General features: G+C 58.3%; 1 protein-coding gene across 1 annotated transcript in view; it reads left to right on the forward strand.

Annotated features, from left to right (window-relative positions):
- Positions 1-26,361, forward strand: part of DCHS1 (dachsous cadherin-related 1) — a 49,683-nt gene extending 23,322 nt beyond the window's left edge. Inside the window, exons 4-21 of the mRNA XM_052699259.1 lie at positions 235-466; positions 1,446-1,682; positions 2,030-3,049; positions 3,240-3,427; positions 7,690-7,786; positions 7,931-8,088; positions 9,763-10,597; positions 10,929-11,168; positions 11,582-11,707; positions 12,012-12,221; positions 12,754-13,617; positions 14,110-14,223; positions 18,022-18,233; positions 18,397-18,551; positions 19,739-19,869; positions 20,316-20,602; positions 21,043-21,181; positions 21,408-26,361. Coding sequence (XP_052555219.1) covers positions 235-466; positions 1,446-1,682; positions 2,030-3,049; positions 3,240-3,427; positions 7,690-7,786; positions 7,931-8,088; positions 9,763-10,597; positions 10,929-11,168; positions 11,582-11,707; positions 12,012-12,221; positions 12,754-13,617; positions 14,110-14,223; positions 18,022-18,233; positions 18,397-18,551; positions 19,739-19,869; positions 20,316-20,602; positions 21,043-21,181; positions 21,408-24,022 — 7,860 coding nt within the window. The 3' untranslated portion in view covers positions 24,023-26,361. The remainder of the gene's footprint in view (positions 1-234; positions 467-1,445; positions 1,683-2,029; positions 3,050-3,239; positions 3,428-7,689; positions 7,787-7,930; positions 8,089-9,762; positions 10,598-10,928; positions 11,169-11,581; positions 11,708-12,011; positions 12,222-12,753; positions 13,618-14,109; positions 14,224-18,021; positions 18,234-18,396; positions 18,552-19,738; positions 19,870-20,315; positions 20,603-21,042; positions 21,182-21,407) is intronic.
- Positions 26,362-26,761: the final 400 nt, after the last annotated feature.

Below are 26,761 nucleotides of genomic sequence, written 5' to 3' on the forward strand. Positions count from 1 at the left end.
CCATCTCTAATCACTGAAGGGGCAGGGAGGTGCTGGAACAGGTTGCCCCAAGAGGTTGTGGACAACCCATCCCTGGAGATGTTAAAGGCCAGGTTGGATGGAGCCTTGGGCAACCTGGTCTAATACTTGATCGAGCAGTAGGCAACCCTGCCTGCAGCAGGGGGATTGGAACCTGTTGATCCTCGAGATCCCTTCCAATCCAAGCCATTCTATGGTTCTATTGTCCTTCCACAGGGTGGCTTGAACTCCATGGTGTATGTGAAGGTTTTCCTGGAGGACATAAATGACAATCGGCCGGTGTTCTACCCACTGGAGTATGCTGCCAGCATCAGCACACAAAGCATGCCGGGCACAGCTGTGCTGCGTGTTACTGCGCACGACAAGGATGAGGGGATGCATGGCAGAGTGACCTATCGCATCGTCCTGGGGAACTCGCCCCCCCTCTTCTCCCTCAACAAGGACACAGGTGAGAGTGAACTCATGGCCAGCCAAAGGCAGCACCAGGCAGAGCAGTGTGATGCAGGAGGAGTAGCCTGAGAGTTACTGCTTGGCCATTTCAGCTGTGCAAGATGCTACCAGAATGTCTATTGCTCTCCTATTTTGTCCTTGTTCCAACTTCTTGATCCTCTGGCTGCCCATTCTCAATTTCTGATTCCTTATTTGTTCTCTTTGCTCTCTTCTTCCCTGTTCTTCAGTGTCTCCCTACACCTTTCCTCCTGCACAGTGCTTGCTTTGCCCCATCAAACTGTATCCTGCTTAGTTTTTTGCCCCTGCCTAATTCCCTCCTCTCCCTGCTCAGTTTACTCTCCCTCCCTTCTATTGCTCTCCTAGTCTAACCTTTCTCGTTGACCTCTCAATGCTTGCCTTCTTTGGCCACCAAAGCCAGAACAGTTTCTGCCTGGGGGAATGAGTACATGGTTGTGTGATGCCAGGGGCTCTCAGAGGGACAGGATGGTGTTCTGTGCTCACTACAGGCATCAGGTCTCCCCACACTAGATTGCCAGAATGTATCTGGGATGAAACAGGCCAATTGGCTGCCGTTACACAGGGCAGCCTCCTTTGTAGGGCCTGTCTGGGAAGGTCATTCAGCTCTGTATTTCTTCCAGGAGGCTCGCAGCATAGAACCAACCTGTCCTTGCTAGATTCTGGCCCTCGCCCTGTGCCCCACCTCTGAAATCCTACTCCATCCTTCCCCTTCTGCAAGACTTTCTCTCTGGCTTGCTTACTGCAGCCCTCATAGCTGCTTAGCTCGGGGCTGGGCTTGAGATCAAGAAGGGAGAATCTGGGAAGCCTTCCCCAGGAATCTTTCTCTTCTTTACTCCGATTCTTCCACGGCCAGTTGCCCTGTGACACACAGGTTTGCTGCCCATTTCGGTCTGTTTGCTCCTTTGGTGCCCGATGATGGGCCGTGGGCACAGTGCACCCTGAACGCCTCTCTTTCCTAGGTGTCATCTCTCTCTCGTGGTCCCTGAGCGGCAAAGCCAACACCCTGGTGCAGCTGGTGATCTCTGCAGAAGACGGAGGGGGCCTGCAGGCGCAGCCGAATGCCCGAGTCAACATCAGCATCGTGGAGGGCACGGTCTCACCCCCTGTCTTTGAGCAAGCTCAGTACTTCTTCACAGTGCCGGAGGACACGCTGCAGGGCGCCACCGTGGGGGCTGTCCGTGCCCAAAATCCTCCCGGTACGGCTTTGGCCCTTTCCTATGCAGCTGTTTTCACTGTCCCTGCATTGCCTCAAAGCAGCGATACTACGCTTCCTCAGAGAGCAGCGTCGTCCTGGGAGCTCCGTGCACACGCAGATGCGCACACGTGAACGCGCCCCCTTGTCCCTCAGCTGCAGTGCATGCTCCCACCCGTGCTCCTGTGTGCACACACGTGTGCCCACGCATCTCACATACAGTGCACGCTGCTGCTGTCCTCCTCCAGAGCAGAGCCTGCCCCAGACAGCACTGTCCTGCTCTTCTACTCCCTTCATTGGGCCGAAAGCCAGGTTCGCGAATAATTGCTGTTTTCACTGCCTTGCCTGCAGGTCACACCGATGACATCTTTTATTCCATCTCCTCGGGGGATCCTCATGGCTACTTTTCCATTGACTCCGACTCCGGGCAGCTCCGCACCAGCTTGCCTCTGGATCACGAGTCTCAGGCGGTCCTGGTTCTGGATGTCCAGGCCCGCAGTGGTTCCCCCCCGGCCTACAGCAACACCCGCGTGAAAATCTCCGTGTCAGACGTGAATGACAACGCGCCAGCATTCCCTTCTCCCTCTGACTCCATTCTGCTGCCAGAGGCCACTGAGCCCGGGACTACAGTGTACACTTTGCAGGCCGAGGACCGTGACAGCGGTGCCAACGGCCAGGTGAATTTTGAGCTGGTGTCAGGAGGCGAAGGCACCTTCAGCGTCGAGCGCTCGTCGGGGGCGGTGCGGCTGGCCGGGGCGCTGCAGTACGAAGCCAGCGCAGCCTACAGGTTGGCCATTGCGGCCCGAGACAGCGGCGTGCCCCAGCTCAGCTCCACCTTCACGCTCCTGGTGCACGTGCAGGCTGAGCACGACAACGGGCCCATCTTTGACACGCTCACCTACCGTGTGGAGGTGCGGGAAGGCGTGCCTGTCTCCACGCGCTTCCTGCAGGTGCGGGCCCTGGCGCGGGATGCAGAAGCTGTGACCCTGACTTACCACTTGCGTGCAGATGGAGATGCTGCCAGCTTTGGCATCATGTCTGAGAGCGGTTGGCTGTATGTCAAAAGCGCCCTGGACCGGGAGACGCGAGACCTGTATGTTCTCACAGTGCTGGCGTCGGCGGGAGGCGGCGGCTCAGGGGGGGAAGCCCGGAAAACGGGCACCAGCACCGTACGGATCAGCATCACTGATGAGAACGACAACAGCCCCCGGCTGAGTGAGGAGCGGTACTTCTTCACTGTTCCTGAGAACCAGGCTCCTGGCAGCAGCGTAGGGAGGGTGATGGCAAGCGATCGGGACGCTGGGCAGAACAGCCGTCTCACCTACCGCCTGCTCCAGCACGACTCCAATTTCCTCATCCACACGCAGACAGGTGAGAGTCCCCCTGGCTTCCTGGGCTGATGGAGGTGAGAGCTCAGAGCGTGTCAGAAGTGATGCAGACCAAGCCAGTGCCACCATCAATTACTCATTTTCCTACCCCTGTGGTGCTGGGCTCCCTGACACTTAAGCCCTTCTCTAAAGAGATTCTGGGGCTGAGCTGTGTCCCTGTTTCTCCCTTGCAGGGGAGCTCAGCACCAAGCACAGCTTGGACCGGGAGCTGCAGTCCAGCTACCAGCTGCTGGTGATTGTGCAGGATGGAGGAGCACCGCCCCGCAGTGCCACGGGAACCATCTATGTCACTGTGCTGGATGAGAACGACAACGCTCCTGCTTTTCTTCATATCCCTGCTGGCCAGGAGCTGACCGTGCAGGTAGGTAGAGCGGCTGAGGCCCTGGTGGGCTGGGCTGGGGGCAGGCTGGGGAGGGTGAGGGCAGAGCAGAGTCTCGTGGTGAGAGATGAGAAGGCACAGGTTGCTTGCATGCAACAGTCAGGGCAGCCTGGCAAATTTCGGGGAGGGTGTGATGAGATGAGCACGTCCTTGGGAAATACAGACCTTGTGCACAGAGTGAGTAAGGCTTGCAAAGGGCTCTGGGGTCAACAGCAGGCAGAAGGTCTGGGTTCACACCTGCCTCCAAAGAGGGAAAGTGGGAGGAAGCCCTAAACCTGAACTGATGGAGCCGAGAGTGGAGCACTGATGGATGGGGAGGCTTGGGGTATGTTTGTATTCTGAGTCTCAGGACCTTCACAGCGGCCACTTTGGTTTCTGGGAGGCCAAGAAAGCGCTCCTCAGGTTGTTGAGAATCTGCAATGGGTCCCTGCCCAGCTTTCCCTTTAATGTGACGTGGTGACCAAGGTCAGCCAGCGCCGAGAGTTCTGCTCTGAGTCATGTCTGCGCTGCTGAAGGGAAGGACCAGGCCTTGTCCCCTTGTCCCCCAGCACTGCTCTGCTTGGCCCCTCTGCAGTGCTGTGTGGCCAGGACACAGCAGCGCAATGGCGTGCGTGATGAAAGGCCTGCTCTCATCTCTGTGCAATGGGGAGCCTCTGCAGCAGAACGGATGCACTTGAAGTGCACCTTAAAGCATGGCAGGCTGAAAGACTGCTCACTGTCTGTGGTCTGCTGGGTGTTCTGTGTGGGGACACCTGCAACAGATGTGTGCAGCATTTGGGCCATGAGACACTCAGTGTTTTAGAACCTGGGAGGTCTCTTTTCTTGCAGAGGTACCACAAAAGCACATGCATCCTTAAGGAGATAGAGCATGGCTGAGATGTATTTAGAATTGGGAGGGCAGGTAAATGTGATGGGAGTTTGAACCAGGTTCTTATCTGTGCGCTTTGATTTTAAGCTTTCCTGGTAGGAAACACTGAAAGAGAAGTAAAGCACAGGAAGAGGTCTCTTGGATGATCTGGGTGTGTAAGAAAGGCTTGGAGAAAAAAGGAGAAACTAAACAACAGGCATAAACTTGGAGATTTCACTGGATTTCACTGGAACAGGCTGCCCAGGGAGGTGGTGGAGTCTCCTGCTCTGGAGATGTTCAAGACCTGCCTGGATGCCGACCTGTGCGACCTGCTGTAGGGAACCTGCTTTGGCAGGGGGTTGGACTCGATGATCTCTGGAGGTCCCTTCCAACCCCTACAATTCTGTGATTCTGTGATTTACTGGCGATGTGCTCAGTGAACTTCTCGTATTCGTGCTCACCAAGCAAAGCAGCGGGAGGCTTCTGTATCTTCTGTATCGATGCTTGGCTCCAGGCGTGAGCTGGGTTGGCCTCTCCACTGTGGGTCTGTGAGATTTGTTTCTCAACACGTGGGCAGTGTGTGTCAGCTCCAGGAGCCGTTCACACAGGGATGGCAGAAACAAACTCTGCGTCTTACCGGGTCCTGCCAGGGCGCAGCCACCAGGAAAAGGAGAGAGACCAGCAGGGGGTCAACACCTGCTTCAGGAGCAGAGATGCCGCTGGCAGCGCCCAGGGCTGCTGCTGGAGTTCCTGCTATTCAGCATCTTGCTATGCCCTCCAGGACAGGTGGCTGTTTGCTGACGTTCCTGCTTTATTTGTGGTAATAAAGCTGAGGTCTCGCAGTGAAGAACAGCAGAAGGATCTTTTACTGTTCAGGGAGGAAAGAAGATGGAAGATGGCATTCGCTGTTTCTAACTGGGAAGCGATAACATGCATGGCGAAAAGCAGCATAAATTTCACTCTGCACAGCGATGGGCTCTGAGCTGGATGCTGAAGCTTAGGGAGAAAATTGAGGCATCGCTTTGAAAATGTCAGCCCAGGTCTCGGCAGCGGTCAGAAATGCTGGGTTTTATCAGAAAGGAGCAGAGGCTGGAAGAAAACCTTGCATCTCCAATTCTGCGTGCGCTCTCTGCTCTGCCCCCATCGCTCTGAAGCAGCAGTAGTGCTAAGAAGGCTTGAGAAAGGAGTGTTGATGTGATCTCGGTAGATAATGGTTTCCATGCAGATAGAAAATATTTGAACATTCTTTGGCATGATAGAAGCTGTGGGAACACACATCCGAGCTGTGCCCTGAGTGGTGCGAGGAAAGTTGTGTGGAAATCGAAGGTCCTTTTTTCATGGTACGAAAACTGGGCAGCTTGGTAGCAAATGACCGGGCAGCAGGTTTAAAATAAACAGAGACAGAACTTTCTCATGCGGAGCGTAATTAAAACGTGAAATCATTGCCAAAAGTCGCATGGGTTCAAAATTAGATGAATTCATGGAAAGGAAAAAAATCCATCAAAGTCCGTTGAACAAAAATACGATGTGTGGCTCAGGAAGTGACTGAACCACAGGCTGCTGGAAGCTGGAAGGTTTTTCGCAGGAGAGTCGCTCCGTATTTCTCGCATCCTCTCTGTATCCGCTGCTGCCGCTCCCGGAGCCGAGCCCCTCGTCGAGGCGGTGCTGAGCTGTGGGCCAGGCTGGCGTTTGCAGCAGCCTTTGCAGAGCGGGCATCTGAGCTGCACGCCGCTGCCTGGCAGGAGTTTTACTGAAGTTGAGGCTTTTGCAGAGGCAGAACCGCTTCTGTTGTTGTTGATTCCTCTGAGCATCTGAAATGGCGTTTCTAACGCAGCCCGTGCAGATGATGCTTGTTTCACTGCCCCGCTGAGTCACTGCTTTCTCAAATGGAGTTTGATTCCTGGTGGGCGAGCAGTGTGGCTTTGTGCACAACGTGGGAGCCCTTTGCATCTCAGTTGAAGGCCCTTAGGAACAGCACGAGGAGAAAGCCCTGCCCCAGCCTGGAGCAGAGAGGGGCTTGGAGGGGTCTTCTCAAGCACAGTTCTGAGGTGTCCCTGCAGACAGTCCTCCTCATAAACAGCCAGCTATATTTAGAAGGTCTCTGCCTCCATCACTGCTGCAAAATGCTGTTCCAGATTCCTTGATCTAGTAGTTAGAAACCATCTCTTAATTTCCAGCCTAAACTAATTTCTGACCACTTTATACTCATTTGTTCTTGTGCCAATATTGTGTTTTTGCTTAGAGAGCTCTTCTCTCTCCTTGGAATTTCCCTCCCCTTTCCCCAGTGTTTACAGAGTACAGTCACATCACTGCTTGGCCTGGATAAACAAGTCCAGCTCCTCTGTCCCCCCTTCCCCCCCCAGAGCACCACCAGCGTTGTGCCAACAGCTTGTGCAGCAGTGTTAGCACATGCTTCCTCCCGAGGGCCTGCAGCCTCTTCCCTTACATTCTTGCATGGATTGTGTTTGCCTTTTGCATGCATGCATGCGTTGAAGTGGTACAGCACAGAGGTCAGAGAGCTGGGTCTGTGAGCATGGTTTGTGCTGCAGGATGAGAATTTGGTCTGTGACAGTCTTGTACTGATGGGAACAGGTCGCAGTCTGTGCTGAGTAGGGCTCCTGCTCTGCTGCAGGGGTGTGGGGAGGTGCAAGAGTCTGTGCCAGGGAAGGAACAGTCTGCCAGCAGGTGTGGGGCACTGAGGGTACCCCAAATGATGAATGGGGAGGGTCTGCAATGGGGATGTGTCCATTTTGACAGCTGTCCAGGAAGGGAGCTTCCATGCGGTGCTGCTCCATGTGGCTTCTGTCAGGAAGCCCAGAGTGTGGGGTTGGCTGAGCACATGGTGCACTGACACAAAATGGTAGCCTTAAATCCTGCAGACAGCAGCGCTGGATGGGAGCAAAGGAGAGGAGGGAAAGGCCCTACGAGTCAGGAAGAACTCCTGCTGCATTTCCAGGGACCGTGAACCACCTGTACTGGCTGATGGGAGCTGAAGGGACTCTCTCCATTTCCAGGATGGGAAGTGCTCAAACATTTCCCTCTGAAGGGCTCTTCTGGGGCGGAGGGGATTTTCCTCACTGCAGAGGCCTTGGCTGTAATACGGGCAGTGTCCCTCCATCACCCTATACTTCACCACTGCAGCATGCACCAAGGCTGTTGAGCTGCACTAAGCCTTGTGGCCTCACAGGACAGTTGGTAGGGCAGGACCTCCCTCCACCTGCTCGTCTGCAAGCTTCCCCACATCACCCAGCCTCAGGCACAGCCTATGGGTCTTGGCTGGGGCGCTGTGCCTGGGTGAGGTGCAGGATGGGTGTAGGAAGGTGTCGATGCTGCTGCGCTGGGGTCTCGGGGATGGTGTGAAGGATGTCACTCAGTTGCTCCCTGGGCTGTTCTGCAGGTGCTGGAAGAGAAGCCGTCGGGACTTCTTGTTGCCTCGCTGCAAGCCAAGGACCCTGACGAGGGTGAGAATGGGACCATCACCTACTCACTGATAGGTACGAGCTGCCAGCCTGGCTTTCGGCATGCAGCCGTGACCCTCAGAGGCACACGGATGCTCTGCCACAGCACGTTCCCTCCTCCATCCCCGCGTGCCCCCACCCTCCCTCCTCTCTCTGCAGCATTCCACCTTCTCTCCGCAGGAGCCTGGGCAGAGCGTTTCACACTGCACACGGCCACTGGGGAGCTGCGGGCTGCCACGGTGCTGCGCCGCTCCGACCGCGCTGAGTACGTCTTCACTGTGACGGCCAGCGACCGGGGCATGGTGCCCTGCAGCACCTCAGCCGTCGTTCGTGTCCAGGTATCCAGCACCCCAACCACCCACCCCTTGCTCACCTCTCAGAGGACACCGTGCAGCTACTTACAGCATTCCTCTCTACCGTCCTTACTCTCCACCCAGAGCAGCCACTGCCTTTGCTCAGCTGTTGCACCGGCCTCAGCATCTGTGTGGAGGACCTGGGATGGGAAAGGATGGGTCTGGTGGCCACTGTGCATAAATCCTCATTCACAAAGTCTGAACACTTGTCTTCTCCAGACTTGGACAGTCCGCCCTGTCCTAGATGTGCTTTTGTGGGGAAGATCTTACAATTCTCCGGCCCGGAGACGTTAATTCCTCCTGGCATTTTTTTCTCCAGGCGTGTGGGGTTTTCTTCATGTCTGCCAAGCTGTGGTGCTCCCTGTCTGGTGTGTTGGCTCAGATCGCCAGCTCCTTTCCCCGTTGTTAGTAATGAGCTTAATTGTACAGCAGACTCCAGCTTCCCTGCAGCCGATGCACTTTCATGGTGTGCCGTTTCACATCCTATCGTGTCGTTGCAGTTCCATCACTGCTCGATGTTCCCATCTGATGCTCTGCTGCACAGAGTGCAGGCAGTGCCCATAACACTCTCAGTGAGCCCATCGTGTACGCAGCTTCCTTTTATTATTATGTTAAATTAGACTTGCTGTATTTCCGTTGTGCTTGAGCAGTCCCATGTTAGACTGGCACATCTGCCTTCAGCCATTCCACAACATGTTTTAAAAACATTTCCTTTTTATGCCATGTCTGTAGCTGTTCTTGTCTTTGAAGTTCTTCTGCAGCCTTCAAAGTAATGAGACCAGGCTGAATTGCTTGTTTGCATTCCCATAATGGAGCTATTTGCTTGACAGTCACTGGTTCTGATACTCCTCCAGGTTGATAGTTTTCCTGGATTCTCTTTTTCCCAGCTCTTTCACATGAGTGCACTGACTTTTTCGAGATATGTTCCCATCAGATGGCACTGCTGCTTTTCACTGTCACCCCTGAATTAATAGCAGTATCTTTAATTAGATTAATAATAGTATTCATGTATCTTTGGATCATACTAAATTGTCTTCTCTGTACCACTCATCTGATTGAGAATTACTTCTCTTCAAAGCTGTTTCTGCTGGCAACTGTTCCCATTGCAGTACCTAACCCACTCACAGGATTGCAGCACAGCCGAGGCTGCAGGCACATCTGTGGCCATCTGCTCCACTCCCTGCTGCAGGCCACCCAGAGCTGCTTGCTCAGAACCACGTCCTGGTGATTTCTGAAGGCCTCCATGGATGGAGACCTCCCTCAGCAGCCTGTGCCAGTGCTCAGTTACCCACCCAGACAGAAGGACTTCCTGGTGTCAAGGTGGAACCTACTGCGCTCTCATTTGTGCCCAGCGAAACCTGTCTTCTCGCTGGGTGCCACGGAAAAGAGCCATACACTCTCTCTTCAGATACTCATATACACTGGTGCCCCAGAACCTTCTCTGCTCAGTCAGCAGCTCTGTCCTTACCTGCCATAGCTCCCCAGGTGAAGCTCGTCTTTCACCCCGTCAAGCCTGTGCTCATTCTCCGTGTATTTTTCAGGCCACAAGACCTGTGACCTGGCCTCCCTGAACCTGCAGTCTGCGCGTCCCCTCTCCACCGGCCCCCCAGCATCCCTCCCAGAGCGCAGCCCTGACTGCTGTCTCTCCTCTCCTCGCAGGTGCTGCCCTCCTCCCGCTTGCTGCCCAGACCCGATGCCACCGTGCTGACGCTGCACCCCCCGGAGGGGGTCAGGCCGGGCTCTGTGATCGGCTCAGTGGCCCCCCCCGATGCCCCTGCCCGGGGACAGCTGACCTACACGGTGGTAGGAGGTGGCGGGGACGGCACTTTTGTTGTTGACAGCGTGACAGGGGAGATCTACGCCGCCCGGGAGCTGGATTACGAGGCCGGGGCCCGGCACACGCTGCAAGTGAGCGCCGAGGACACGCAGCACGGCTACCCGTCCAGCCGGCTGGTGCTGGTGCAGATCCACGTGCAGGACTGCAACGACCAGGCGCCCACCTTCCCCGAAGACCCCATCACCATCGTGGTGCCCGAGGACGCGCAGGCCGGCTCGTCTGTCTTCACCTTCCAGGCTCTGGATGGGGACGGGGCCGGCCCCAACAGCCAGGTGCGCTACGCGCTGCTGCGCCAGGAGCCCCCGGGGGGCCCTTTCCAGCTCGACGGCCGCTCGGGGCTGCTGAGCCTTCGCCAGAGCCTCGACCGCGAGGCCGTGGCCTCCTTCCTCCTGGTGGTGGAGGCCACAGACCAGGCCCGCAACGTCAGCCAGCGCCGTTCGTCCGCTGTGACGGCGCGTGTGTTCGTGACCGACGTGAACGACAACGCGCCCGTCTTCCTGTCGCCCGCTGCCATCAGCGTCACCGAGGACCGGCCGACTGGGTTTGTGGCTCTGCATGTGGTGGCCCAGGACAACGATCTGGGAGAGAATGGACGAGTGAGCTACTCACTGCGAGCGGGCAACAGCGATGGGCGCTTCCACCTCAACCCCAGCACCGGTGAGAGCCTGGGCAGGGTGCAGGGTGACACTGCATTGTGGGGGCTGGGCAGGGTGCAGGGTGACACTGCACTGTGGGGGCTGGGCAGGGTGCAGGCAGATGTGGGGGTGTTGCACGTGTAGGAGAGTGTAGGCCGGAGAGTTGAGGTCACCTGAAGTTGTGAAGAATTTGTGGGGTGCACACCTGGCTGGGGTGACCCTGCTGTCTTGAGACCTGGCTGCCCTGGCTCCCCTCCATCCCTGCAGACTTGCAACAGCTCTGTCTGGGGGTGGTTGGCCTCCAGGCCAATGATCCCTGCTCGCCCTGCTCACCCCTCTCCCCGTGTCTGTAGGTGCTCTCTCTGTTGTGCGGGCTCTGAACCGTGAGGAGGTGGTGCAACACAACCTGACTGTGGTGGCTGCTGACCATGGCTTCCCGCGCCGTTCAGCCACGCAGCTACTCTCCATACTGGTGCTGGATGTCAATGATGAAGCTCCCACTTTTGAGAAGCCTGAGTACGAGGCGCACATCACGGAGAACCTTCCAGCTGGCAGCCCTGTCCTGCAGGTGCTGGCCACAGACCGGGACCTGGGTGAGGATCAGGGACCTTCAGGAGACACAGCACACGGGACAAGATGTGCTCCCTCCTGCCTGGTTTGCAGTGCATGTTTGACAATGGAGGGAGGGATGATCGGCTGACCTGGCAATGAAGGATGGGACAGACCTGGGAAGAAGCTGAGGAGAAGAACAGGGGCTGCAATTCCCTCTGCTTCCCAAGTCAGCGCCCTTTGTTCTTTGGAGATTTGTTGTCCTGTCTTCCACAAACTGAACAGGGCTGAGGCTTCCCTCCACCACACATCTCTCCCCACGCCTTTACTTGCTATGGCGTCAGATCATCCTCTTCCTCAGTGTCACCCCTGGGAGGAAGGAAGTACAGGGCTGTGAGCTAAGTGAGAGGTTCTTGGTGTTGCTACTGAGTTACCTTCAAACGTGCTTCTCCTGCAGGTGCCAACGGACAGGTGACCTATGGAGGTCTCTCTGGGGGGCCGTTCTCCATCCACCCGCAGACAGGTCTCATTGTCACCACGCATCCCTTGGACCGTGAGGAGCAGGAGCAGCATGTGCTGATGGGTACGGCTGTGCTGGGGCATGGGAGGGAGCAGCAGGCACTGGGGAGGGAGAGGTGGAGGGCACGGAGCAGGCAGATGCACTTTGTCTGCTTTTGGGATAGAGCAGCACTGCAAGGAGGGCAGGATGTGGGAAGTAATGGAGGTTTGTGGAGCACGCGGAGTTGTTGGGTGATTCGGGCATACAGAAACGGCAGCGCTCCCATTCTTTGCTGCCCTGTGACTGCCTGGACGGCCGCCCGTGGTGGCTCTGGTAGTAGCTCCCAGTCTGCAGCATACTCTGCAGCACTCTTGCTGTGCTCCTGCAGTCTATGCCCGGGACGGTGGCCTGCCCCCCAACCTCTCCAAGGCAACTGTGCGGATAACAGTAGGGGATGAGAACGACCACACACCACAGCTGGAGAGTGAGTCCTGCTCTGTGGAGGTGCCTGAGAACCAGAGCCGCGTGGCGCTCTACACCCTGCGTGCCACTGACCCTGACGGAGACGAGAACGGGCGCTTGGAGTACCGCGTGGCAGGTGAGCACCGGGGCGCGGGAGCTCTGCAGCTCCGTTCTTGGACGAGAGTAATGGCTGCTCACCACGGGTTGCCAGCAGTTCTGGGAAGCATCACCTCTGGCAATTCCTGTTCTACATCATTTCTCTCCTGCCCTGGACCACGAGTAGCTGTTCCCTTCTCTCAACCTTCTGATTCCTCTGCCGCAGTAAAAAGCACTCCAGGATGTGCACAGGCTGCGTTGCTCACACTCTGTCCATTTCCCCAGGTTCAGACTGGCTCCGTACCTCTCTTGCTTGCTATGGCCTGTGGAATTTATGGATTGCCAAGACTTTGCTGTTATGCCTTGTCTTACTGTGGCATTGCACTGGTCAGTGAGCTGGTGGAGCACAACACATGTACTCAAACACACACTCTGGGCCTGAGGAGGTTCAGTCCCACAGGGGCCTTACAGACACCAGCTCACTGCCATCCCAGGCAGCATAGTCCAGGACCCTCTCTGTGCCAACTTCAAGTGTACAGTCATGCTGTCTTGCTGTTCCTTCTCTCTTCTAGATGGAGATCCTGAGCAGGATTTCATCTTAGACCCTGTCTCTGGTGTGCTCTCCACTGCACGTGCCCTCGACCGAGAGCAAGTTGCTTTCTACAGCCTCACAGTAGTGGTTCAAGACCACGGCACCCCACCACGCAGTGCAACCATGTCAGTGAATGTGCAGGTGTTGGACTTAAATGACAACGCTCCTGGTTTTGCTCAAGCCAGCTACGTGGTGGAGGTGCCCGAGGACTTGCCTGTTGGCTCCCTGGTGCTGCAGCTGGAAGCCAAGGACCCCGATGAGGGCACCAACGGGCAGGTCACCTACTACCTGGGCAACGAGTCCCTGGGCATGTTCCAGGTGGAGCCGCAGAGCGGACGCATCACAAGTGCCCAGGAGTTGGACCGGGAACGCCAGCCGACTTACAGCTTTCTGGCCAAGGCCGTGGACTCAGCACCGTGGGAGCCCAAAAGCGCGGCTGTGCGTGTCACGGTCACGGTGCGGGATGTCAATGACCACGCTCCTGCCTTCCTGCACAGCCCGCTCACTGTCAGCTTGTCTCGCCACACGCCGCTCAAGCAAGTCGTGGCCACCATGAGGGCGGAGGACAGGGATGCGGGTGCCAATGCCTCCATTCTGTATCGCCTTGCCACCCCGAACTCGGCCTTCTCAATCAACTCCTACACAGGGGATATCCAGCTGCTGCAGCCCCTGAGCTCACTCAGCCAGCGCCAGCGGACACTCTTCGTCCTGGCCACGGACCTGGGGCAGCCGGCGCTTTCCTCCACTGGTGTGGTGGTGATCCATGTGCAGGAAGAGCCCTACCGGGGGCTGCGCTTTCCCCGGAGCACCAATGAAGTGGTCCTGCCAGAAAATGCTGCTCCAGGTGTCTGCTGGGCAGAACGCTCGGCGCAAGCTGAGATGGAGTGGGATGGGATGAGGGGGAGGTGGTGACAAGCTAGAATAGTTCTGTGGGCTGGAACTCAGACCAGGGAGCACTGCAGGGCCTTAGGAAGTTGTGTCATGCTTTGGGTAGACCCAGGGGGATGGCGGGGCCTGACTGAGCCCAGGGTGTCGGGGTGATAATCCTGTGAGCCTTTGCCTCAAGACGTTCTGGTCGCTGTGGGCAGACACAGTGCCCACTTGGTGGTGGAATGGCTGCAGGGTTCACACTGAGACCATAGAAGGGCCGTAGACAGGCCCCAGGAGTCTCATCTCCAGCCCAGAGTTTACCATTGGTTCTCACGTACTTTGACAGCAGTGTCATCGGGCAGGGCTGCGTTCCTGTGGTATGACATGTGCTACCTATAAACCATCCTGACCCTCAGTGTGCCCTGAGACTGTGCTGCCCATCCAACACTGCTTCCTGTCTTTCCAGGTACTGCTGTCGCAAGCATCCAAGCTGTGCACATGGGGGGCTCTTCTGGGCGCATCACATACAGCATCATCAGTGGCAACGAGAAGAACGCTTTCCTTATCCAGCCCAGCTCAGGTACAGCATCAGAACCACACAGGGAAGCAGCAAGGGAGAGTCGCCTGTGCTCTGCCAGTGCCTGCTCAGCTGTCACAGCGCTCAGAGTCCTCCAAAGGCAGAGGAATGCAGTTTACACCTCTATCCTACTAAATCTAATAGTGTTAGTATCCCATCAGTGTCCCGAGGAGGCTGGTACAGCTCCTGGCAAAGTACTGGTCCCTGCTAATTGGACTTTTCCTAAAACATTCACATGCCCTGCTCAGGAATTAGCAGAGGCCACAACATTGTTGAGAGGTGATCTGGATGTGCCCCTGCCTTAGACAGCCAGCCATGGCCAAACGACACAGCCCAGGTGGGATCTCAGAGCCAGGCACCTGGGCTGCCATGCCTTATAGGTGACAGTGTGCTGTGCTGCGTGGTTATGGCTGCGTGGCCCCAGAGGTGACAAAAATGGTGAGCAGCTCACTGACCTGTGGACGTTTCTGATCTCTGCACCACTGTGCCCTGAGCAGTCAGCAGACACTGAACATCACTGTGGTGCTTGTGGGGGGTTGATGGCCCAGCAGAGAAGTGAGGCAGGCTGCAGGGCGCTGCCCAGTGACGCTAGGCAAGCTGGTGTTGGTTGCACCACAAGCTTCAAAGGGCAGCCTTGGAAGGGCTACATTTCCCCTGACAGCAAGGAAGTCCTGGCTGAGTCTAGGGTGAGGGGGGACCTTTTTTGCCCTACAGTTTGGAAGAGGCTGGTATATAAGAAGGTCTGCAGACACAAAGGTCAAGCTGGAGCTTCTTGTGAAAATGCAATTTTCTTGTAGCCTGCTGGATCACTGGGGTTGGAACAGGATTCCAGACCATTCTGGACACAGTGCTTGTGCTTGAGCTTATGGCCACTGTGCAGGTCGCTGTGAGCTGCCTGCAGTATGGCACGGCATGCAGACCATTAGCACCCCTATTAACAGCTGCCAGCCACAGTGTCTGTGTCATCAGGTGTCCCTTCAGCCGCGCTACAGTCACCTTGCGGTCACTGCAAGCCACTCATTACCCTGTGCTGCTGCTGTGAAGAGGCCTCTGAACACTGGGATCATGAGGAAGAGGCCAGACCAGGTCACAGCACCCGTCCCCGCCTCACAGCAGTCTGCAGCCCCAGCCCTGAGGAAGCTGAGCTACAACTGCAGACCTCCTGCTGCAGCTGAGCCGCCCTGCCTGCACCCTGCCTGCCCGGAGTGCTGGGTTCCACCTCCCCGTGTGCCTCATTGCAGTGCTTCTGTCTCCTAGAGTCATCCCAGCTCCAACCACAGCTTGGCAGCTGCCACGGTGCAGTTCCTGAAACCCAGAGACAAAGAAAGGGCAGGTGCTGGAAATTCAGTCGGATTCACAGAGGTCTTTGTGGAAGGCAGCTGCACCTAGGGGTGGTCCTGTGTGTTCTCAGTCCCAGCGACTGCCGCCTGTGAAGGGCTTCACACACTGCCATAGCAGTCTGCCCGCCTGATGCTGCATGCAAAAGGAGAAGTGGGGCTGCGCTGGAGCTGCTCTGTGAAGTGCAAGAGGGGCAAGTTGGAAAAGTCCTGGTTCACAGGCCAGCAGTCACAGAATCACAGAATGACAGGGGTTGGAAAGGACCTTGAAGGATCGTCGAGTCCAATCCCCCTGCTGGAGCAGGAACACCCAGAGCAGATCACACAGGAATACAGGCATACAGGCAGATTTTGAATGTCTCAAGAAAGAGACCCCACAACCCCTCTGGGCAGCCCATTCCAGTGTTCTCTCACCCTCACCATGAAGTTTTTCCCATATTTATGTGGAACCTCCTCCGTTCCATCTTGCACCCATTGCCCCTTGTCCCACCGTTGGACGTCACTGAGAAGAGCCTGGTTCCATTCTCCTGCCACGCAGCCTTTGCATAAGCAGTGATGAGTTCACCCCTCAGTCTCCTCCAAGCCAAAGGGCCCCAGCTCAGCGGTGCCACACAAATCCCCTGCCACGTCTGTGTGATCCCTGTCCTGTCAGATCCCAGCTTGTCGCTGCTTGGGCTGCGTCTGCCAGCAGTTCCCCAGCCATCCTGGACATGCCCTGGCTGTGCCTCGGTTCTGTGGCAGTGTGACTTCATGTCAGCGAGGAAACATTTCCTCCACCAAAGTGCCCAGAAGGATTTTTCCCTCAGGTCCCATTTGTCTGCCTGGGAAACACATCTCTGCTTCCTCCTTGGGCAGCAGGCTGCACGCTGTGACCGTATGCAGGTTCTGGAGCACCATGAAGACGGGGCAGGCATGGGGCAGCTCTGTGTGGCTCCCCAGCCCCCCCGGCTGCCAGCAGTGGCACACTTTGGCTTTAAGCTGCGCTGCAGCACCGAGTCAGTTCCTCCTCATGTTTGGATGCATCACTGGGAATGCTGCCAGTCGTTAGTAGAGAACAGCATAGCATAGTGTAGAACAGAGCAGAAGGGAACTACAGAGACCCCTGAATCCAGCTCCCCGGCCACCTGAGGGATGAACAAAAGCCAGAGCTCACAATTGAGGCGTTATGCAAAGCCTCCGAACACCAGCAGGGATGTGGCATCGAGCGTCTCTCCATGGAGCCTGGTGTCTGACCAGCTTGTGATAAGGAGGTTTTTCCCAATGCCCAGCCTGATCCTCCCCATGCCCAGCTCTGCCTGTTCCCATGCACCCTGCCTCTCCCCTTGTCTTCCAGTCCTTCTTATGGGTTTTGTTGCCCTCATCTGGATGCTTCCATGTAACTTGGCGTACTTCTATATTGTGTGGCCCAGAACTGCACACAGTAGTCAAGGCGAGGCCACACCAGTGCTAAATATGGCAGAGAGTCACTTCTTCTGACCGCCTGGCTGTGCTTTCTTAGTGCAGCCCAGATGCACACTGCTGGCTCACACTGAGCCTGCAGTCACTGACTGCCCTGAGTTCCTTCCTGCAGGGCTGCTGTCCTGCCTGTGCCTGCATCCAACGTGACTCCGTCCCAGGTGCAGAACCTGACATTTTCCTCTGTTGAACCTCATGCCATTGCAATTGCAATTAGTGCAATTAGTGCAATTAGTGCAATTGCACTAATTACCTGGCTCTGTTTTGGTAGATCCTTTAGGAGCCCCATGATCTTCCTGGGTGGGACAGCAATGTGTCATGGGCAGAGCCCATGCTTATGTGGATGTGTGTCCTCAGGCTCCTTGCAAGAACTGTTTGCAGCCCTTCAGTCTCTTTGTATGGACTCAGCCTAGACAAATAGTGCAGATAGCTGACGTCAGGCTAGGGCTTGATGAGCTAGCTCTGCAGTATGGGGCTCGACATGGGGCAGTTCTCATCTAAAGGGGCAGTTTCAAGCTCAGAGAGGGTAGATTTGGGTTAGATGTAATACGGTGAGGGTGGTGAGGCACTAAGCAGGTTACCCAGTGCTGTGGTTGGTGCTCCATCTCTGGAGACTTTGCAGGTGAGGCTGGATCAGGCCCTGGGCAACCTGATGGAGCTGTGGTGTCCCTGTGCAGTGCAGGGTTGTGGGCTGGATGGCCTTTAAAGGCTCTTCTGACACTGAGGAGTCTATGATTCCATACCAGATGTGTCCCCACTGGGAAGACTATTGCATGCTTTACTGCCAATGCAAGGTGTCTGTCCCGAGCACTGTGCAGAATTTACCAGCACAGCAGCTCAGTGTGGCTCGTGAGAAGGCTTTTGGTGTGAAGGAAGCTCAGTGTGCTCCTGTTTGAGAATGGATAGACTGACGGAGGGATGGACTAAGAGCAAGGGAACAACAGAGGTGAGGGCTGGGCGTGCTGGTGCATCACCTGCCCCTTCTCCCCCCACCCTGCTATCTCTCCAGGTGCCATCTCAGTTCAGGACTCCAGCAGCCTGGATTTTGAGGCCAGCCCCCGGCTGCGCCTTGTGGTCCAGGCAGAGACAACGGCTTCCTTTGGCTTTATGGCCATAAACCTCAACCTGCAAGATGTGAATGACAACTTGCCACGCTTCCAGCTGCAGAACTACGTGGCATTCATCTGGGAGTCCCAGAGCTATGACTCCCCAGTTATCCAGGTAGCACTGGGGGCAAAAACAGGGACAGTGGTTCCCGCTGTGCCAGGAGGAGGTGGGGGCTGTGCCTAAGGCTGGCACCTGTGGATCCGTATCTCTTGCTCTGGAGATGCGTTGTTTACAGGGCTCTAAACCGCACTGCTGAATCTCTCCGATGGCCTTGCAGGTCCTAGCAGATGATCTGGATCAGGGAATGAACGGGCAGGTGACTTACGCCATCAACCAGTCCCTGCCGATGACAGGCTTATACCACATCGATCCTCAGAGCGGCACCATCACCACTGCTGCCATCCTGGACAGGGAGATCTGGTCCCAGACCCGGTGAGTAGAGCCGGACCAACTTGTACCCTAGATATGAAAGTGACACAGGAGCAGCAGCCCCAGGGTTGCGGAGGATACTTGGCTGCTTGGTGCCACACCAAGCTGTTGGCAAACAGCAGAAACCAGGACTAAGTGGTGACCTGGGTATCAAACAAGGGTGTGACAGATGGCCATGAGATGAGCCTGAGCTCCGTGCAGCCTGGCCTTTGCAAATCCGAGCAGGCTGTGGAGGGGGCAGCGGACTCTTCAGTAGTTGCATCCATTTCCTTTCCTGCATGTTTAACCCAGGTTAGATCTGTTCAGTTTCTATCCACTCCCACACACTGCACCCTCCTGCCCTACCACAAGTCCCCCAGCAGCCGTGCATCAACCTCAACCAACCTGCAAGTCCCCCTGCATTCAGTCCAAGCCCTCTGGGTCCCTCACCACACATACAGGTTCTTTAATCCTCCAGTCTAACCACAGCTATGTGAGATGAGTTTACATCCTCCCCTACCTCTGTGCAGAGCATGGCCCAGATACAAGGAACTCCCACCACCCCACCCAGACCTCATTCCCTTTGCCATATCCATGCTTCACTGCTCCACATCTACCTCCCCTTTTCCAAGGCAAGGAAATACCGAGGATATTCATTCCATTCACGTACCCACCACTGCTGCACTCAAACCGAGGCTCCACGTGTTCCCTAGTTCCCAAATACACCCCAAATGCTGCCGTCTGTCCCCTGCTCACCCCACTTGCTCTGCCCAGCTCTTCTCCCATGCACATCCCAGCCTCCTGCCCATTTCACAGACTGAAAACATCCACTGCCGTCCCCTTGCAAAAGCCCCCAGCTGTGGATGCCTACGTGCCATGTCTGTGCATTAATGCACTGCCTCCCAGATGCTCCAGACACTTGTGCCCACATGCACGGCCTGCTCATACGCTCCAGGTGCGGGACAAAAACCCACTGCCCTCCAAATATGCACCCAGATGTGCATCCTATGCTCTTGATAGGTGCACATCCATTGACCCGCTCCGGATGCTCTGTAGACATCCATTGCCCCATGCATTCCAGTTGCGCACAGTTTTACTACGTGCTCCAACCTGTGCACATGTGCAGCGTCCTCCTGTTCCAGATGCTGTGTGCACGCTGCTCCTGACATGTGGTTGTGACCCTCCTGCTTTGCCTTTGTGCTTTCCTGCAGCTTGGTGGTGACAGCGATGGACAGAGGGACACCCCCTCTCGTAGGTTCTGCTACGCTGACAGTTGTGGTGATGGACATCAACGACAACAGCCCCACCATTCCTTTTCCCTGGGAGGTGCGGGTCCCAGAAAGTAAGTGCCTCTCAGCCCTATGAGGCAGCGTGTCACTAACAGAGGAGCTGGGTTGTGGTGGACGCCTGTGGGTGGCACAGAAGCACCCAGTGGGCCTGTTCCCTTGCCAAGGGCTGGCTTGTGCTGGCTCTTAGACTGAGCTCTGAGCCTCCAGCACTGCACATTTGTGACGTCCTGGTGCCCGCGGGTTGTGCAGCTCTGTGTCTTGAGGGAACCAGCTGAACTCAGCTCTGGCCTCCCTGGCCCCAAACCAGGAGGGCTCTGGTTGCGCGCCCCCGCCCTGCCAGCTTCCTGCCCTCATTCATGCCCCATCCCCGGCCTGACTCCCAGGACCTGCCTCTTCACCTCAGCATCTCCCTGCTGTCCCCAGAGCTCAGGTTTCCCACCACGTGAGCCAGTGCCTCTGAGGAGATGGGGATGCTGGCTCACGCCTCACCTCTCCGCAGACATGCTGCTTGGCACCCAGATAGCCCAGCTGACGGGGAACGATGTGGACTCGGGCCCGGCGCTCTCCTACGCCCTCCTGCTGGATGGTGATGCTGTGGGAACGTTCAGTGTGCTGCGCTATGGGGGACGCATCGCGCTGACGGGGCCGCTGGACTACGAGCAGCGCAGCCGCTACAGCCTCACACTGCGAGCCTCCGACAGCCGCCACGAGACCGAGGCCAACCTCACCGTCATCGTGGAGGACATGAATGACAACGCTCCAGCCTTCAGCCAGGCCTTCTACCAGGTACTGCCTGCACTCGCTCACGAGCACGCGTGTAGCAGACAGAGAGCACTTTTTTGAGGATGGATTTGAGCCTATCCTGGTCCCTGTCCTTCTGGGCCGCATCCCAGCACCCCTCCTGCTGTCACTGCAGTCAGAAGGCTGAAAACAAGCAGACAGCACTGGGATCAGCAGAGAAAAAGGTCAATACCGGATGCTCTAGTAGCTCAGAAGTCACACAGACGAGGCTGCATGCTATGCATGTGGGACAGGCGCCTGCAGGCTCCACCCATGGCCTTGGTGCAGAGGTGGGGAAGGCCTTGGCCAGCATTGCACTGGGTTGCTCCGTCATGGCTGCCCTAGCCAGCTCCAGGCTTTCTCCCATCCCTGCTGGCCAGCTCCAGGAGAACGGGGACAGTGCCCACATGAAGAGCGGTGCTGATCAGAGCTTCCTCCTCTTCCAGGTGACGTTGCCAGAACACACTCCTGCAGGGAGCATCCTTCTCACCGTGAGCGCCACTGACATGGACTCGGGCAGCAATGGGGAGATCACCTTCCACCTGGCCGTGCCCAGCCTTGACGTTGCAATTGACCCCAGCAACGGTGCGTGGGGCTGGCTGCTATGGGGGGGCTCACGCTGCGGGTTGCTCCAGCAGCTCCTGCAGAGGAGGGGCCCTCATGCTCCCCCCTCACCAGGCTTGCAGTGGCCACGGGGGCAGATCAAGCATCCCGCACGCCTGTCCCTGCAGCCAATAACCCTGACCACCCTCACACCCTGCCCTGCTCCCTGCTGACCCCCTATGCTGACTCTGCCTTTGTGCCCTCACAGGGACCCTGTTCACCATCCGATCGGTGGAATTTGATGCCAACCAGCCCACCCTGGAACTGGTGGTGGAGGCCCGCGACCACGGCTCCCCCAGCCTCTCGTCTTGGGCCACGGTTCAGCTTCAGGTGCTTGATGTGAATGACCACAGCCCCATCTTCCAGGTGCCACACTACAACGCCAGCGTCCCTGAGGACCTGCGGCCAGGAACCACTGTGCTGACGCTGGACGCAGGCGATGCTGACCTCTCCCGAGAGAACGCCGGCTTCGACTACACCATTGTCAGTGGCAACGGTGGCAATGCCTTCCAGGTGGAGAGCCGGGTGGCCTGGGCAGGTGGGCAGCTACGCACACAGGGTGCGTTGGTGCTTGTGGAGCCCTTAGATTTCGAGGCCATCCCGGTCTACAATCTCACCGTGGCTGCCTTGGACCGGGGCCTGCCGCAGCGCAGCACCACGGTGCCTGTGCTCATCACGGTGCAGGACGTCAATGACAACCCACCTGTGTTCGCCCGAGCCGAATACCGCACGGCAGTGAGCGAGAGCACGCCTCCTGGCACAGAGCTGCTCCGTCTGACGGCCCACGACGCCGACTCAGGGCCCCGCGGCCACGTTCACTACACCATCAGCTCAGGTGACCAGCACGGGCTCTTCCAGATCCATGAGAGCACAGGTGCCCTGTGCCTGGCACGGCCCCTGGACCGGGAGACGCAGGCATCGCACGCTCTTGTGGTGCAGGCCATGGATGTGCCAGGCGGGCACTTCGCTCTGGTGCCTGTAGCCATCGAGGTGAAGGATGTCAATGACAACAAGCCGTACTTCCCAGTGGAGGTGCTGAGTGCCAGCATGCGGGAGAACCTGCCTCCGGGCACGCTTGTGACCACCCTGCGTGCCATCGACACCGACACCGGGGTGTTTGGGGAGCTGCACTACGCAGTTCTGGAGCAGCCAGTGGGGGGGCCTGGTGTGGCAGAGGGCCGGGACGCCTTCGCCATCAACAGCAGCTCTGGGGAGCTGCGTTCCCGGCTCACCTTCGATTATGAGCGAGCCAAAGCCTTCCAGCTCCTCGTCAGGGCCACGGATGCCGGCAACGCCTCTGCTACGGTGACCGTGCGGGTGCTGGTGACCGGGGAGGACGAGTACGATCCCATCTTCCTGAGCCCCTCCTTCAGCTTTGAGGTCCCTGAGGGTGCCCACAAAGGGCAGAGCATTGGGAGGGTCCTGGCAACAGATGAGGACGAGGGGGCCGACGGTGTCGTGCTGTACAACCTGGCCAAGCCCTCGCCGTACTTTGCCATCAACCAAACTACAGGCACCATTTACCTGCGGGTGGACAGCCAGCCCCAGGCCGGGGCCGGGCGCACCAAGAGGGAGCCCCGTGAGATGAGCCTGGAGGTGCAGGCGCGCAGCCCGCTGCCAGCCTCCCGCTCAGCCTCTGCACAGGTCACCATCGACGTCACGCACACCTCCTTCGGCCTGGCTCCAGACCTCAACCTGCTGCTGGTGGCCGTGGCCGCCTCGCTGGGCGTCGTGGTCGTGCTGGCTGCTGTGGCCATCGTGCTGGCGCTGGTCCGCTCCCGTCACCGCCGGAGCCACGAGAAGACGGAGGGGGACCGGCCGCTGGCCCACGTGCAGAGCAGCTCTCTGCAAAAGCTGGGCCACGAGGAGCCGGCACTCCCCGGGGCTGAGCACATCTACCACCAAGCGCTGCCGGGGTACGGGGGGGAGCCAGCGGGGCCGTACACGCGGGGCGGCTCCCTGGACCCCTCGCACTCCAGTGGCAGAGGCTCCGCCGAGGCAGCTGAGGACGACGAGATCCGGATGATCAACGAGTACCCACGCGTGGCCAGCATCACAGCGTCCATGCAGGAGCACATTTCGGCCCGCGGCCCCGACTCCGGCATCCAGCAGGATGCCGACCAGCTGTCCGACATCTCCTGCGAGCCGGCCGCCCTGGAGAGCTCCCAGTGGTTCAAGAGCAAGAAGGGCTCCGGGCTGCTGCTCCCAGGGCCCACGTCGCAGCTGTACCGCGAGGATGGGGGAGGCAGCGCCTTTCTCGGCGTGCGCTGCGGCCTCAGCGTCTCCTCCCAGCCCCAGGACTACACCTTCCCAGAGGATGGCAAGCCCTCTGTGGAAGGCTCTCTCACCGCCATCGTGGCCAGCGACGAGGAGCTCCGTGGCAGCTACAATTGGGATTACCTGCTGAACTGGTGCCCCCAGTTCCAGCCGCTGGCCAGCGTCTTCACGGAGATCGCCCGCCTCAAGGATGAGAGCTCCCTGCGCAAGCCCTTCCCGACCAAGCCCAAGGCAGAGCCCAAGCCCCGCATCGACCCCCCACCCCTCATCACCTCTGTGGCCCACCCGGGCGCCAAGTCCGTGCCCCCCAAGCCGCCAGCAGGCAGGACCTTCCCGCACCCATCGTCGCTGCGTCGCTCGCCCATCAGCCACGAGGGCTCCATCTCGTCCTCCGCCATGTCACCCAGTTTCTCCCCCTCGCTGTCCCCGCTGGCCGCCCGCTCCCCTGTGGTCTCTCCCTTTGGCATCTCACAGGGGCCCTCCGCCTCCACCATCAGCGCCGAGCACTCACTGGAGCCCTCTGAGGAGGCCGAGCTCAGGATTTAGGCCTGGGCCCACGGACTTCCCCGCCCTCCCCGGCAGACACGGGGCCGAGAGCGGGGCCAGGCCGAGGGCCGCTCGGCACGGTACTGCTTTGGCTTTCCCGGCACCTTGCCCATTCCAGGGCCCCACGTGCTGGGGGCTCCCACGTGCTTTGGGGCTGCTGACTCTCGTCGCTCTCTGTGGTCCGGCAGATTCGGTGCTGGTTTTGGTGCCCTGTGGACTGCTGAGCCCAGCGCCAGCACCCTAAGGCACCGTTCCTTGTACTGCTCGTGGTGTCCCAGCTCCTGGCACGCTGCTGCTTTGTGGTACTCCGTGCTCTAAGAGGGGCTGGGAGCAGAGCGGCGCTCCCTGCCCTGCTGGGTCAGAGCACTGCCACCTGCAGCCCCTGCTCTGTCCCGGCCACCTGCCCAAGCCGTGCGGCAGCCCAGAAGCAGTGAGGGGCTCTCGGCCCGTCCCGGCCGGCCCTGTCCCCGTGGGAGCTCACAGGGACAGGGTCTCACTGCTCAGCTGCAGCAGCCTGCAGGCCTGCGGGAAGCAGCGTGGGTGACCCTGCTTGCTGATGGTCTGAAACACATCCCAGGCCTAGCTGGACAGGGAGCAAACGGCAGTGCCCATTATCTGCTTGCCTGTCCGCGGCTGGTGGGGGGAAAGTGGATCTGTTATGGTCCTGGAGGCCCCTTCATCTCCCACCACTGCATCTGCCCCACCTAAGGGCTCAGTATTGCAGGGCTGAGGGCCTTGGGGCATGGCTGCATGGCTGCCCTCTGGGGCTGCAGGCTGGCATCGGGCACAGGCACTGTCTGCATACTGGGCTGGCAGCACTGCTGGCAGGAGAAGCAGTGCCAGAACTGCATTAGCGACCCCAGGATGGCCCGGCCCCGGGAAAGACACCGGGAGAGCTGCTCTGTGACCTCCTCTCGCTCCGTCTGCCCATGGCCTGGTGGCCAGCCTGCAGCTGCAGGGGAGCATGGGGGGGTACCCCAAAAAGCCATGTGGCCTGAGGCTGATGCGGTGGCGGCCAACCTGTTGTCCTGGTACAGCGTGGGATGCGGGCAGCAGGGCTCCCCAGGAGCCTGCCGTGCTCACCGGGATGAGCGGAGCCACCTCCACGGCGTGGGGGGCTGCCGGAATCCCCAGCCCCTGTGCCCAGCCGTCTGTGCAGCAGCTGCACTGCACCGCTCCTTCGTGTCACACTGTGGGAATAGGCAGAGCCACACATCCTTGGGGCTGGTCCCCATCCTCATACCAGCAGTTTGCAGCTGGTGTCAGCTCGCAGCTGGCATGAGCTCACAATCGGTGTCAGCCCTCGTGCAGCCCTCGGCTCACGGCACATGGCATGGCCCTGGGAGTGCTGTCCTTGCGCCAGGCACTGCAGCCCTGGGTGCTCAGGGTGCTGTGACCCACACTCAGATACAGGTGCAGAGTGAGGATCAGGAGCCGAGCACGCGAGCCACGGCAGCCCCAAAAGCACAGCCTGGGAGGACCCCCAGCTGTCTGAGAAGGGGATCTGGGGCTGCTTTCAGAATTTTGGGATTTCCTTCCTATCACACTTTTCCTAGAGCCACTCTGTAGCCTCAAGTGCAAAGCCTGTGCGCACCATTGGCTGCGCCCTCGTTGGTCACCCCAGCCCCAAATATTTATCACAGCAGCCAAAAATCACCACTTTCACCCACCGCCCCTGTGCATCCCACTGAGAACCACCTGTGCCCGCAGCCCCATCTCTGCACACCACAGGTCCCAGCACAGCCCTGCACCCCAGCACCACGCTGCCCCCAGACCCCATGACCCCATGGTGCCCACAGGTCCCCAGCGCTGGCAGCCCTGGGAGCTGCCCTGGCTGACAACAGAGGGCCAGAATCAGGTGGCACCGGGGAGGCCACGGGGCCAAGCCTGAGGCCCAAGGGGGGCTGAGGTGGCTCTGGGAGGGGAGGATGTCCTGCCTTGCTCGGCGCAGGGATGGTCCGGAGGCGCCCTGAGGGGCTGCGTGAGCCCTGCGCAGTGCTGGGGTGGCTGAGCAGCCCCACTCCTCTCTGCATGTTGGGATGGGTCACCCCTGCATGCCACATAGGGTAGGGTCAGACACGTGGCCCCTCTTCGGTGTGGGGGTTGCAGCCATGTGCTGCTGAGCCCAGCCAGGAGCCGAGCCTCCATTTATTTATTTTTACACATTGTACTATGATTCCTGTTTTCTACTTTGTTTGTACTTTTGTATCGTGTCTCGCTGAGCTGCATGTATTGGGCGCTGCTTGTCGGCCCGCACACTGGGCTGCTCCAGCACAGCCTGGACCCAAGTGCCAACTTCTCAAAGAAATGCCTTAATAAACCACACTTGTTTGTACAGAGCTCGGCTTAGAGAATCATGGAATCCTCAGAGTTGGAAGGGACCTTTAAAGGTCATCCAGTCCAACTCTCCTGCAATGAATGGGGACGTCCACAGCTACAACACGTTGCTCAGGGCCCGATGCAGCCATGATGAGCATCATCACTGCCGCTGTGGGTGCACGCCATGCTGGCACTGTGGCCCTACAGGTGCTGTGGAGAAGCACTGTCAGGGCTGGGGGATGGGAGGCGGCGCTGGGGAACCCAGCACCATGAAGCTGTGGACCTGTCCCCGGAATCCTGTGGCAGAGCTGGGACTGCAGGGGGCACGGAGGCAGCGTGGTGCTGCTTTCTGCCCTGGGAGCAGGCAGCTCCAGGATCCCCGCTGCCCAGCCCAGCTGCCTCCTGGCCTTGACCAACGAA

Source organism: Tympanuchus pallidicinctus, unplaced genomic scaffold (genome assembly GCF_026119805.1).
Source record: "Tympanuchus pallidicinctus isolate F22 unplaced genomic scaffold, pur_lepc_1.0 scaffold36, whole genome shotgun sequence".
Lineage (NCBI taxonomy): Eukaryota > Metazoa > Chordata > Aves > Galliformes > Phasianidae > Tympanuchus > Tympanuchus pallidicinctus.